Below are 12,889 nucleotides of genomic sequence, written 5' to 3' on the forward strand. Positions count from 1 at the left end.
TTTTCCATGGGCAGAGGAGTTCGGTTGACAGTAAAACATGGTTGGTGTTAAACATGGGAGGGCTATGGATCTTTGGATTACTTTTATTGCACGGTGTAGATAATTTGGTTCTCCGCCCTCTCGTATTTTTATAGAGGTAGTAGATTAAAGAATATTACCCGCAAAAAAAATATTAAAGAGTATTGAACGAGTATTTGAAAAATACGAATATTTAAAAATATTGAATATGTATTAAAATGTTGAAAAAGTATTTGAAAAATGTTGAATAAGCGTTCGGACAATGTTGAATGCGTGTTCAAAAAAGTTGATCACTTATTTAATTTTTTTTTTACATATACAAAAATATAGAGTGAAAACGAGAACAAACATAAGAAAAAACAAAAACAAAAAATAAAGAAGAAAAAGAAAAACCAAACAAAAAATGGAGAAGAAAACCAAAAAGCTAAATAAACCAAAACATGAAAAATGAAAAAAAATGAGAAAGAAAAAAGAAAAGAAAAACAAAACCAGAGAAACCCACGCTCATTTCGCCTCAACTACAAACCGTCTTAGAGCATCTCTAGCAGACCCCTTATATCACAGACCCTTATATTACTTTTACAGTTCACGGAAAAACCGGTTTTAAGGGCTGGCGCAGACGTCGGCCGAACAGACCCCGTATAATCAACCCGTAAAAAAGAATATTCTCTGAATATACCTCTTCCTCTTCCTCACGCCAATTTGAAATCGACCGCCGACCGACATGCGGACGATGAAGACGCAGGGCGGCCGCGGCGCGGGCGGAGGCCAGAGCGGCCGGGGCGGCACGGGCGGATCGAATGACCGGGGCATCGAGCTAGCGGAGCCACGGGCGAGTGCAGCGGCCAGGGCCGAGGGCCCGCGGGCGAGCGCGACGGCCGGGGCGGAGGGATGGCGGGCGAGCGCGGCGGCCGGAGCGGACGGCCGGCGGGCGCGCGGCCGGCATCCAGGGACCAGCCACGGGCGAGCGCGGCTGCCGGGGCGGGCGGCCGGCGTCGGGGACGAGCGGACGGGAGCGAGCCATGAAGGTTTCGATGGCAGTTAGACTCCCGCCAACGGTCTCTCGAGTATATAGGGCCCCTTCGGTTTGGCTCTGAAATCCTTATTTTTACGGTTTCAACAGGGATGTTTTCCGCGCCTCTTAATTTTTTTTACGGGTCCGGCATGTTTATAGTGTCTTATTCTCTCCTCCGGCCAGAACCCTCGAAGCAGCAGCTTCTTCGATCACCCTGCGCCGCGGAGCAGCGCTGCCCCACTCCCGTCCATGGTCTGGAGCACGGGCAGCGACCCAAGGCATGGGAAGCTCAAGGCCAAGGTAAAGAGTAGCGCCGCCTTTTATTTACTATGTTCTGGAATTTGAGGGACGTCTAGGCAAGATGGTGAAATTTGGGGAGTTAATTGGACAGAGGAGTTAATATTGTATGAATTGCAGAAGCTTTGGATGGTTTGAGCTAGGGTTCCGAAATTTTGAACAATTTTCATGCTATGTATATTGCACCATGTATATAGCCTTTTCCACTACAATTTCAGGGATTATTTAGTTAATAATCAATGCGGCAAAATAGATTACTAAATATAGTTATAACATTGTCTTGAAGGCAACTGAGTGGATGCAGCCAAATGATGATTATCGATATGATGCACAACCATCACAGAGGCCCACAGATTTTATTTGCCAACCTGGTCCAGCCATGCACATCGACCTTCTCAACAGGGAGCGGCTTCGTTATCCAATGGTACTTCTTATACATCTCAGTGTCTTTTCTTGTATCTTATAGTTTGCGCTGAATTTGCAAAGTTATGCTCAATTTTGCTCCAAAGTAAAAAAGGTAGAGTGATTGTTGCTCTGAAATGTGTGGCAGACATCGATAAGTATAAAGTAGGAGTCTACTCAGTTAGATACATACGTCTATGGAGTAGCCAATACTTGATTATATGAAGGGGCTATATGTTAGTTCACTTGTATACAACACGGATAGGGACATTTGGAGCATAATTTATGTTCAAGTATGACTCGTTTATATGCACAAGAAGTTATGCAGGGTATGTAATTTTGCGACAATGGCAAGGATAACGATCAAGCTTAGTTGTTCTTAGAACAATAGTTCATTGCATACAAAAGTAGATAATGTTGTGTGTATGTGTGGCGAGAGGATCTTTGCCATAATAATCTAACTTTGTCTTGAAGAATCCACAATCTTGAAAACATCACTGTGGGAGCACTTGAATGTGCAGCGATGAAAAAAGTGTCTATGGGAGTCCCTGTAACTAATTGTTTAACTGGTTGTGTTGTTGCGTTGGTCATGCCTCTTTGAACTGCTGCCTTCTACTAACACTAAGGATATTAGTCTAGTTTTTTGTAGGTTTTTGTATTCCAAGGTCAAATCACTACGTGTTTTTTTGCATGTGTTCGACAAATACACCCTCTTTTAAAAGAGAGAATTGCATCTAGTGACTTTTAGTAGTGCTTGCCTAGATTGTAAGGTGATACTTGGAGAGAGTGTTGTCCCTTAGCATAAGCTTTTGGTGGCTGTCTTCCACTTTCGGATTCGTGTCCAGCGGGATAAGCGCGGCAAAGTCGCTAGAACGAAGTGGTGGAAGTCAAGTGGGAGGCAGTTGAGGCTTTCAAGGAGAGGATCATTAAGGAGGGCCCTTGGGAGGAAAGAGGTGATGCAGGCAATATGTGGATGAAAATGACAACTTCCATTCATAAGGTGGCTTTAGAGGAGTTTGGAGTGTCCAGGGGAAGCAACCGCGAAGTTAAAGATACCTGGTGCTGGAAAGATAATGTCCAGAAGGCTATTAAGGAGAAGAAAGATTGTTTGAGACACACACACCTGGATAGGAGTGCAAACAACATAAAGAAGTACAAAGTGGCAAAGAAGGTCGCAAAGTGAGCTGTGAGTGAAGCAAGGGGTCGGGCGTATGAGGACCTCTACCGGCGCTTAGACATGAAGGAAGGTGAAAAGGACATCTATTAGATGTCCAAGACCTGAGAGAGGGAGACTAGGGATGTTGACCAAGTCAAATGCATCAAGAATGGAGCAGATCAACCCTTGGTGAAGGACTAGGAGATTAAGTATAGATGGCGGGAGTACCAAGCTGTTCAATGGAGAGAATGAGATCTCTACCATTGAACTGGACGACTCCTTTGATGATACCAACATGTGTTTTGTGCGGCGAATCTAGGAGTTGAGTTCAGCTAGGCTTTCAAAGGATGATAGGAGGCAAGGCGCTAGGTTCTGATTGTATCCCCATTGAGGTGTGGAGAGGCCTCGATGACATAGTGATAGTATGGCTAACTAAGCTTTTCAACCTCATTTTTCGGGCAAACAAGATGCTAGAAGAATGGAGGCGGAGTATATTAGTACCAATCTTCAAGAACAAGGGGGGATGTTCGAAGTTGTACTAATTACCGTGGAATTAAGCTAATGAGCCATACAATGAAGCTATGAGAGAGAGAGAGAGAGAGTCATTGAGCACCGCTTAAGAATGACAATTGTGACCAAAATCAGTTTGGTTTCATGCCTGGGAGGTCGTCTTCTTGACGCGACAACTTATGGAGAGATATAGGGAGCAAAAGAAGGACCTACTTATGGTGTCCATTGACTTGAAGAAGGCCTACGATAAGATACTGCGGAATGCCATGTGGCGGGCCTTGGAGAAACACAAAGTCGCAACAAAGTACACCATCCTTATCAAGGACATGTATGATAATGTTGTGACAGGTGTTCGAACAAGTGATGGCAACACTGGTGACTCCCAATCAAAATGGACTGCACCAAGGGTCGGCTTTGAGCCCTTGTCTTTTTTGCTTTGGTGATGGATGAGGTCACAATGGATATACGAGATAGCCCATGGTGTATGCTCTTTGCGGATGATGTGGTGCTAGTCGATGATAGTCGGACGGGGGTTAACGTAAGTTAGAGCTATGGAGACAAACCTTGGAATCGGAAGGTTTTAGGCTTAGTAGAACTAAAACCGAGTACATGAGGTGCAATTTCAGTACTACTAGGAATGAGGAGGAGGTTAGCCTTCATGGGCAGATGATACCTCAGAAGGACACCTTTCGATATGTGGGGTCAATGCTGCAAAAGGATGGTGAACCAATGAAGATGTGAGCCATCGAATCAAAGCTGGATGGATGAAGTTGCACCAAGCTTCCGGTGTTCTCTGTGACAAGAGAGTGCCACAAAAGCTAAAAGGCGGGTTCTATAGGACGACGATTCGACCTGCAATGTTGTATGGTGCCAAGTGTTGGCCGACTAAAAGGCGACATGATCAGTAGCTAGGTATAGCGGAGATGCGCATGTTGAGATGGATGTGTGGCCACACAAGGAAGGAATCGGTCTGGAATGATGATATTCGGGATAGAGTTGGGGTAGCACCGATTGAAGATAAGCTTGTCCAACAGTGTCTGAGATGGTTTGGGCATATTCAGCGCATGCTTCCAGAAGCTCCATTGCATAGCGGAGGCTAAAGTGTGCGGATAATGTCAAGAGAGGTCGTGGTAGACATGACAGGAGTCCATAAAGAGAGATCTGAAGGACTGGAATATCACCAAAGAACTAGCCATGGACAAGGGTGCGTGGAAGTTAGCTATCCATGTGCCAGAACTGTGAGTTGGTTTCTCTCTAAAAAACCATGAATTGGTTTTGAGATCTGATGGGTTTTAGCTCTAGCCTACCCCAACCATGAGTTGATTATCTATAGCCTCCCATGTTGATCAATATGTGCTTGTGACGATTGTGTGTATTTTGATGACATTGTGAATTTTTAATGTCATTCTTTGTGTTTATTACTAACATCAATCATATATCATGGGAACATGAATGTTATTATTAACATTATTCTCTTCTGTTGAGTCAAATAAATCTTGTACCTGTCTTGCTATTAGATTGCTGAAAACTTTAGAGTTGTTTTATCAGACTAATAAAGCTAACTAGAACTGTTTCATAAATTTCAAGTTGGAGAGAAAGAAGCTAGTCGTTGCAGACCAGGTTAAGAAGCGTCCGACGAAGGCTCTTCAGAAGTGTGCTAGAGATTTTGCAGATGGGCTGTTAGAGTACATTTTCTCAGAGAATGAGAACTACAAATACGTCTTAATTGCCACTAAAGAGAATGCCAATATGCTTATGAAGGAGGTTCTCTCTCTGTCTATCTGTCTCTCTGTCTCTCTCTGATATCTCATGCTGGTATAATTAGAAATGCAAAAGGACCGCATTCTAATGCTGTTATAATTAGAAATGCTAAAGGGCCGCATTTTGTGTTGTCTGTACTTCCCTATTCATACATGTTCAGCCCAAATTTGGCCTTTCTTGCAGTTTACTTGAGTAGTATATGCTAGACTCTCACTGTAGTTACTTAAAGCTACTGTATAAGTAGAGATATTTAATGATTTATTAAGTGTCTACACAACGCCGCCATAATACCAAAGCCATCTGAATGCCCTTATTCTTAAAGGTTCCTTTTGCATTGTTCTGAAGCCTTATAATTCATTTTCTGTGATTCCACTATTTTTTGTAGTAATTTAATTATGATTCGTTCATACCCTGTAACTTTGCAGGGTTTTATTTCTTCTTATGCCCGAGATGAAATATTACATGGTCTTGAAAGGATTAAAAAGGACATTGAAGAAGGAAGATTTCAGTGGAGGGATAATAAAGATCTAAGGACTAATATTATTGACACACTCATTGATATAGTTGGAGGGCCAGCCAAGAGACTGGATAGAGTGATAAGTCATTATGTTCAACTGCTAACAGTCCTCCAATCATGGTGTCATGATTCCATTGATCAAGTTATTTCTCAAACAAAAGAACTCCAGGTTTACTCATGCACACAGCCTGTTATTGCCATGACCATGTTGTTTTTTTCTATAAAAAATCCATTGCTACAGAATTTGTGACTTACTTTTTATTTTATATTTCAACTTAGTCATTAATTCCATTTTTTAGTGATCCATATCTAGAAAGGTATACTCAGATAATTTTACATACTGCCATAACTGAAGTGGTTACAACATGCACATAGCAAGGCAATTTATATGTTGGCGTAGAAAATTTTGCTACCTAGCTACTTCCTAGCAGTTTTTTATGAAACCCACATGCCTATTTGGATTCTCCTAAATATTTGTGGGTATACCAGAATGCCTAGTTGTTGGAGATATTTGAATCAATTATCACTTTGCACAGTGCACTAAATTATCCCTTCCAGTTTTGTAAACCTTAGCTGATCAGCCTTGTCCCTTGGTAAAGGGGGTAGCCATTTTATGTGGGCAGTGGCAAGCTAGAATGGTTGGGTTGGGTGGCCTTGGTACAAGAAGCAAAGCAGAATTGTATTACCTTATCAGTTGTTTGAGCAATTGAGCACTAATTGATAGATGTTATTACAAATGTATTCGACTGTTTGCTTAGTTGTTCTTCTTTTATCGCACTAAAATTTATATGTTGAGCTCTAGCTACATGAATGGCCTCATCCAACTTGAGTACATTATCCATTTCCCAGACTGAGCTTTTTTTGCTAGCAATCAGAAATGGGGGATTGGTCCTCCCTAGCATATGGAGGCGTGCAAACTGGATTCTACTTGGTGATGTGGTATTGTCGCAACTTGAACAGGTACCATCTCATAGATTGTCAGATTTATGTAAGGGTTGTAATACCCATGTTGTAACATAAAACGGATTTTGTTTAGCTCACAACTTCAGTGAGCCTTTCCTTTTAAAATATGGACAAGTGCATTTTTTAAAGTTTTGTAAAATTCCATAAAAATCCCCACATGTACATGTGAGCATAGGAATCTGCAAAAAATATATTATTTGTGGTCTGCATGGAACACAAGAAAGATAGATTATGACCTTAAATATAGTAATAGTAAACAGTGCTGCTTCGAATTAGTTTTCTAACTCACAAAAACTACTTCTTCCCATGAAAAATAACACTAACACATAATATTACAATATTGCATATGTTCTCTCTTTTTTCTTGTAATTTGTTTTTTTCCTCGAAACAGGAGAGGTGCGCCACATTTCATTAAGTAGAGAGAAAAGAGTGCAAAAGGGAGGGTCAAAACAATCCCCCACCCCCTTTAGGGCTTGTTCAGTTTAGGTGTATTTGAAGGGAAATGAGAGGGATTAAATCCCCTACAAGAAAAAATCCTGCAAATCCCCTCAACCCCCTTGGGAGGAGGTTTAACCGAACAGGGCCATGAGGATAAACTGCAAGCCACACATAGACTATTACATAAGCAGAATGTCAAACGATGGATTAAGGGGACGTTTGGTTCTAAGCCTTACATGCCACACTTTGCCACACATTTCTTGGTAAACTTGCCTAAGGTTAGTTTAATAAAATGAGAGCCACAAGTTGACAAGTTTAAGGGAATCTTGCCACACTTTTGAGTGTATGTGACGTGGGACCCTAGTGTGGCAAAAAACATCCTGCCTAAGGTGAGGCTTGAACCAAACACCCAGTCCGGGGCAAAGGGACGAAGGAGAAATTCCTGGGCGCATGGGCTCCACCAAACGGTACTCTCGTTTTGCCACTGTTTGAAGGATCAAATAAGCATTTGGAATGGTGCCATTGAAGACGCAATCATTCCGATGCTTCCAAAGCTCCCAGGCTAACCCTTCCGCAGTTCTTTAGGAACGCCCTTCAGGACTTGGCAGCACCAGCTTGAAAAACGGACCGCTGGAGGTTGTGGTGTTGCTGCAACCAGCCCCAGCTTCTGAAAAATTATCAACCAGACCCGCCAAGCAAAAACACAAAAGACAAGTAGGTGTTGAATTGTTTCCGCAGCTTGATCACAGAGGGCAGACTGCTGGGTGTGGTAAACCACGCTTAGTAAGAGGATCAGTGGTCCAACACCGGTTATTTAAACCACACCATATGCAAAATTTACAGCACAGCGGAGCCCAACTTTTCGAAATTCTCTTCCATGGAGCGAACTTGATGGATCCGAGGAAATACACGTTATAAGCAGACTTACTGGTGTAGGAGCCCGACTGCACAAGTATCCATTTATGCTGATCAAGAACGTCTTGCTGAAGGACCAGACCACCAACCAAGTCCCAAATCCGTAGATACTCCACTATAACCTGGACAGTGAGAGCCCCTCTGATATCTTCCACCCATCTTCTATTATTCAGGCCATGCTTCCTTGGTCTTCGAGGAATAAGCTTGATAAGATAAGGAGCCAATTCAGTAACTGTTCTGCTCTGCAGCCACCGACGAGACTAGAAGTTGATACTCTCCCCATTACCAAAGAGTTTCCACTGCTACACTGAATGAATGAAGCATGAACATTGTGTGGTACCTGAATAGGCAAACCAGCCCAATGTTGAGAGGCATCAGTTTTCTTGTAGCCATAGCCACTGAGGGCGTAGAGCACAACCTAATGTTCCAAGTTGTGGATGCCCAAACCACCATATTGAAGCGGCCAGCGAACCTGTTCTCAAGAAACAAGGAAATTGCCACCATTGGCATTTTTTCCAAAGAAAACCTCTGCCCATTTCATCAATAGCATGGCTTGCCCATTTGGGAAGGTCGAAAGCCATCCTTAAATAGATGAGAATAGCAGTTAACACAGCTCAAACCACAGACGAACAGCCTGGTTCATGAGAGAGGTTATCTGTTATGCGTTTTTCCCCTCCAGTGCTTGGGAGCCAAAAGCAGTTTCCAAACCTACAACACTTTCTTTAAGCCGCATGCTTTTTATTCAAATCCATATATGGGCTATGTATGACCAACAGACTAAAACTGCTTATATCAATGCTTAAATAGCATTTCTACTCCCATTAGTTGGCATATCCATGTGAGTGGCTCTGTGCCTCCTGCAGTCCCCCCAGTACTATCTTTGGATAATGCATTGTATGCTACTGATATCCTTTGAAGTAAGATATATTTCTGGAAAATCCTATATGACGCACGTTGCGTCAAGCTGTCGAGGCTTCGCACAAGCTTCACAAGCGAGCGACGCGATCTGAGCCGGCCCGTTAGTGGTTAGCGTAGCTATTACGTGCAGGTAGTTGTTTTCTTTTAGGTTTTTTTCCTTTCTGTTTCTTTTTTTATTTTTGTTTTTGTTGTTATCTTTTCTGTTTCTTTCTTCTTTTTTATTTTATTTACCTTTTCTGTTTATTTTTTAAAAATGCAAATTTTAAAAAAATGCTTAGAATTCAAAATTGTTCGCAAATTCCAAAATATGCTCGGGGTTTTCAAAAAATGTTAGTGTTTTCAAAAAAATGTTCGCAAATTTGAAAAAATGTTTGCGTTTCCAAAATGTTTGTAAAGTTGAAAATTGCCATATTTTCAAAAAATGTTCATATTTTTCAAGATAATGTTCGCGATTTGAAATTTTTTCGTATTTCTAAAAAAATGCTCGCGCTTTCAAAATAATGTTTGCAATTTTGAAAAATGTTCAAAAATTCAAAAAAATAATCGAAAACATAAAAAATGTTCAAAATTTTCGAATAAATGTTCGCGTTTTCGGAAAAACATTCAGTTTTTGAAACATTTCATATTTTTTAAAAAGTGTTCGTGCTTTCAAAAAACATTTCGAAGTTTGAGAAATATTCATTTAAAAAAATGTATTAGCTACAGTACTCCTACAGTGGCGTTTTACCCAGCTAGAGAATGTCCGTACGAGATGGCAGTTCTTAAAGATGTGTGCTGCTTAAATGTCACCAAAGTTTGTTTGGTCTGTTGGCTATTCCGAGCAAGCGTGTGCATTTACCCTTTTTTGTTTTTCATGCCGTGATACAGTGCACTACTGGGCCGGCCCAGGTCAGACTCCCCTGTGCGTTTGCTCGACAGTATGTCGCAGAACGCGACACATAGGAGGTCCCTATATTTCTGCCAAAGGAGCCTTGCAGTGTTGCATGACCCATTCTCTGCCATGTTCAACTCACAAGTTTTCACTCTATAACTTGTGTACTGCAAACATAAATTGTTGATGTGGATATCTCCCATGTCATGGAAACCTGTTAATCTGATAACATTATTTATTTAATTGGTGTAAACAGCTTGACATGGATGTCTCTCAGCTTGTTAGTTGTAAAAACAAGATGGATTCTACACTACAAACAGCTCTCCCTTCAGACAGCACCTATTGTTCTATGAACAGGTAAGTTAACTATATATTTTCCCTCGACTTTTCAATTTATTTCTTGTTCTGTCAAGTTCTCTTCTATGGAATGGACTCTTGGGTGTAGTTCTGCTTGCTCCTGTATATTTTAAGTGTTAAGCATATGGCAAGGTGCAGCTGATTGTTACTATACTTTTGAGAAAAAGGCAAGCGCATTGCCATTCAGTAAGACATAGTTAGAAGTGTTATCTACAGAAAAAGGAATCCCGAGGGGCAAAGAACCACGGCACCGGCAAAGCCTAGAATGCTGATTTTTCATCGCATGTTGGATAGAAGCACTGCTTGGTCCGGGCTTAGCTTCCCTTGAGAATGGTTCATAAGTTGAACTTGAAAGCTATAAGAGGGAGGGTATATATATAACTCTAAAAGACGTGTGAGATTTTCTAGAGATGTTTGAGTATAGTATGTTATTGAATTCCTAATATACTGTTAAACCATTTCATAAATATTTATATTTCTAATTCCTACATGTGAGCTTTCACCTCTGTTTGTCCATAAATATCATTGTTTGCAATAATAATTCGAAATTTCAGTAAGAACTGAGAAACACAAACACCGAGAAAGATTGCCTGAGGCCGTGATAATTAAGTGTGTTTATTTTCACTAAGAGATCCTAAATCACCCTGTTAAGTTGGACCAAGCGATTTTCCATGTTTTTTAAGGTTTAGTTCAGTTGTTTTAGAATGGTTCTCTAACTGATATGTTTTAGTTATATTTAACTTAACTCAATCTGTTTGATCTGGAACTGTTCCAGTTTATGTAAGGATCCACGTCGCATACACAATTTCGCTGTGGAATTTGGAAATTTGATTGTTGGGGACATCTCCCGCGATCTTTCAAATATTGGATTGGAGCTGAGGTCATGGATGGAGTTGCACTTGTTGACACCAAATGATAAAGTGATTGAAAGTTTTTCGCTTATGCGAAAGCAAATGCTGGATCTAGATAATTTAACAGCCACACGGAGCGCTTATCCTATCTACAATCCTGTTGAGGTATAGCAGCAGAAACTACTACAGTTTGCACCTGTATCTTGTTATGTTCTGCAAGTGAAGCAACTTTCTGAAACAGGATAGCAGCAGGCGATTTTTGGCAAGCTTTAGAAGTGTTTCAGAAATACTTAAAGCAGCCAAAGAATTTGCAAAACAATCATCTTTTGATCATGAAAAGGCTCGAACCTTTCTTGCGCCAAGAGATAATTTTGGTGCTTCACAACTAGCTGAATTCCATGCAACTAAGGTACATTTTATATCTATTAATTTACGTCCTCTATTCATCTTACGTCTTTGTTATTTGCAATTTAGAGCTAGAGAAGTTAGCTAACTGAAAATGGAGCAAACCTTGTCCTATGTAGTTATTTTGTTGTTGATATCATTAATAAAAGAATCTTGGATGGATAATTCTGCTGTTTCTTTCTATTAAATGCTAGCTGGTTTTAATTTTAAAGTTGCACCTCTGCCATTAACAGCCTGAAATATTTTTTTCTCTAAATAAATGAATCAAATAGTGCAAATGTGTAGTTCGTGGATCATGCGTACCTTGTTATAATAACTAGCAACCTGTATGGATGAAAAATAGAAGATATAGCATTTTGACAAGAAGCAAATTAAGGGAAGGGTTTATTAGAAAAAAATCTTGTTTGGGCAGTTTGTCCATTGATCATAATATGTAGTCTAATTTTCTTCTGGGACCACTGGTTCTGGTTTTACCAGACTGATAGAATTCCCAATTTGTTTGGATTGCCTTCCTTTCAAATAATAAGATAAATTCTATTAATTTCTACAGGAAATATCACAATGTAGTCTTCTGGCCTTCTCTTAGGAAAATTTCCCCATTCTTGACGAAGTAAATTATATGAATTAGTTGCATATACTAGAAACTTGATAACAGAATTAAATTCATATGTATGGAACTTTGATTGTACTTTTTGATCATTATAAAGCAGTATTTTAGTGTTGTTTCTTTTCTGCTGTGCCAACCATCTTTGTAGGGTTTCAGCCGTGCTCTTAGCATTTCCATGACTACATTGAACCTTTCTAGTACAATTTATATATGATAAATAATTTTCGTTTTATCATTGACACAATTCTGTGTACTTCTCATCAAAGCAGAGTCTAGACGGTCAGAATAAAGATGAAGGAGGTAGTGCTATCGAGAAGCAAAATTTCAGATTACATAGCGATGATACAATGAGGAAATTGCTCGATTGGCCTCGACGCCTTCAGTCGGAGAAAAATAACTAATGTTTTTTACTTGAAACAAACAGTCGACACAGTTATTTATTTTCTTTAGGTATTTGAAAGAGCCATCCTTGTGGCCCTGTATTATGTGATGTGTTCAGCAAGGATTGGTTTATTCTGCGAGGAGAGTTTTCAGTTTTTCTAATACATGTTGGTTTGATCTATCATCAGGCTGGAGCATGATACAGTTTTTTTTGTTTAGTCTAGGAACATGATATAGCTAGGTAAAGGAAAATGTTAAGACAACCCGGAGGTTCTCCCCTTATTTTTTTGTACCATATTCGAGAAACTCGAAATGGCAAGGCCAACACCAGGGTCTACTTTTGTTTGGGGCTCGAAAGGAGGGAGTGATGAAGGCGCTGCCGTCGACCTCTCTAGAGAGGGGCCAGAGCTGGACGATGACATCTTAATGTAGACGAATGATGCCCTAGGATGGCATTGTAGTCTATCATAAATTACCACAATGGAAAACCATACACCATGATAACAC

At 40.5% G+C, this 12,889-nt stretch overlaps 1 protein-coding gene across 1 annotated transcript; it reads left to right on the top strand.

Moving 5' to 3' along the window:
* The first annotated feature begins 742 nt into the window (after positions 1-742).
* LOC119299828 (argininosuccinate lyase, chloroplastic-like) lies at positions 743-12,653 on the top strand. Its single transcript, XM_037576967.1, has 11 exons — positions 743-1,033; positions 1,193-1,333; positions 1,617-1,754; positions 3,850-3,936; positions 4,986-5,162; positions 5,585-5,845; positions 6,526-6,636; positions 10,038-10,138; positions 10,914-11,154; positions 11,231-11,398; positions 12,271-12,653. The coding sequence occupies exons 1-11, from the start codon at positions 743-745 to the stop codon at positions 12,400-12,402; spliced, it is 1,848 nt and encodes a 615-aa protein (XP_037432864.1). The 3' UTR covers positions 12,403-12,653.
* The last annotated feature ends 236 nt before the right edge of the window (positions 12,654-12,889 follow it).

The sequence above is a fragment of the Triticum dicoccoides genome, chromosome 5A, assembly GCF_002162155.2.
Source record: "Triticum dicoccoides isolate Atlit2015 ecotype Zavitan chromosome 5A, WEW_v2.0, whole genome shotgun sequence".
Lineage (NCBI taxonomy): Eukaryota > Viridiplantae > Streptophyta > Magnoliopsida > Poales > Poaceae > Triticum > Triticum dicoccoides.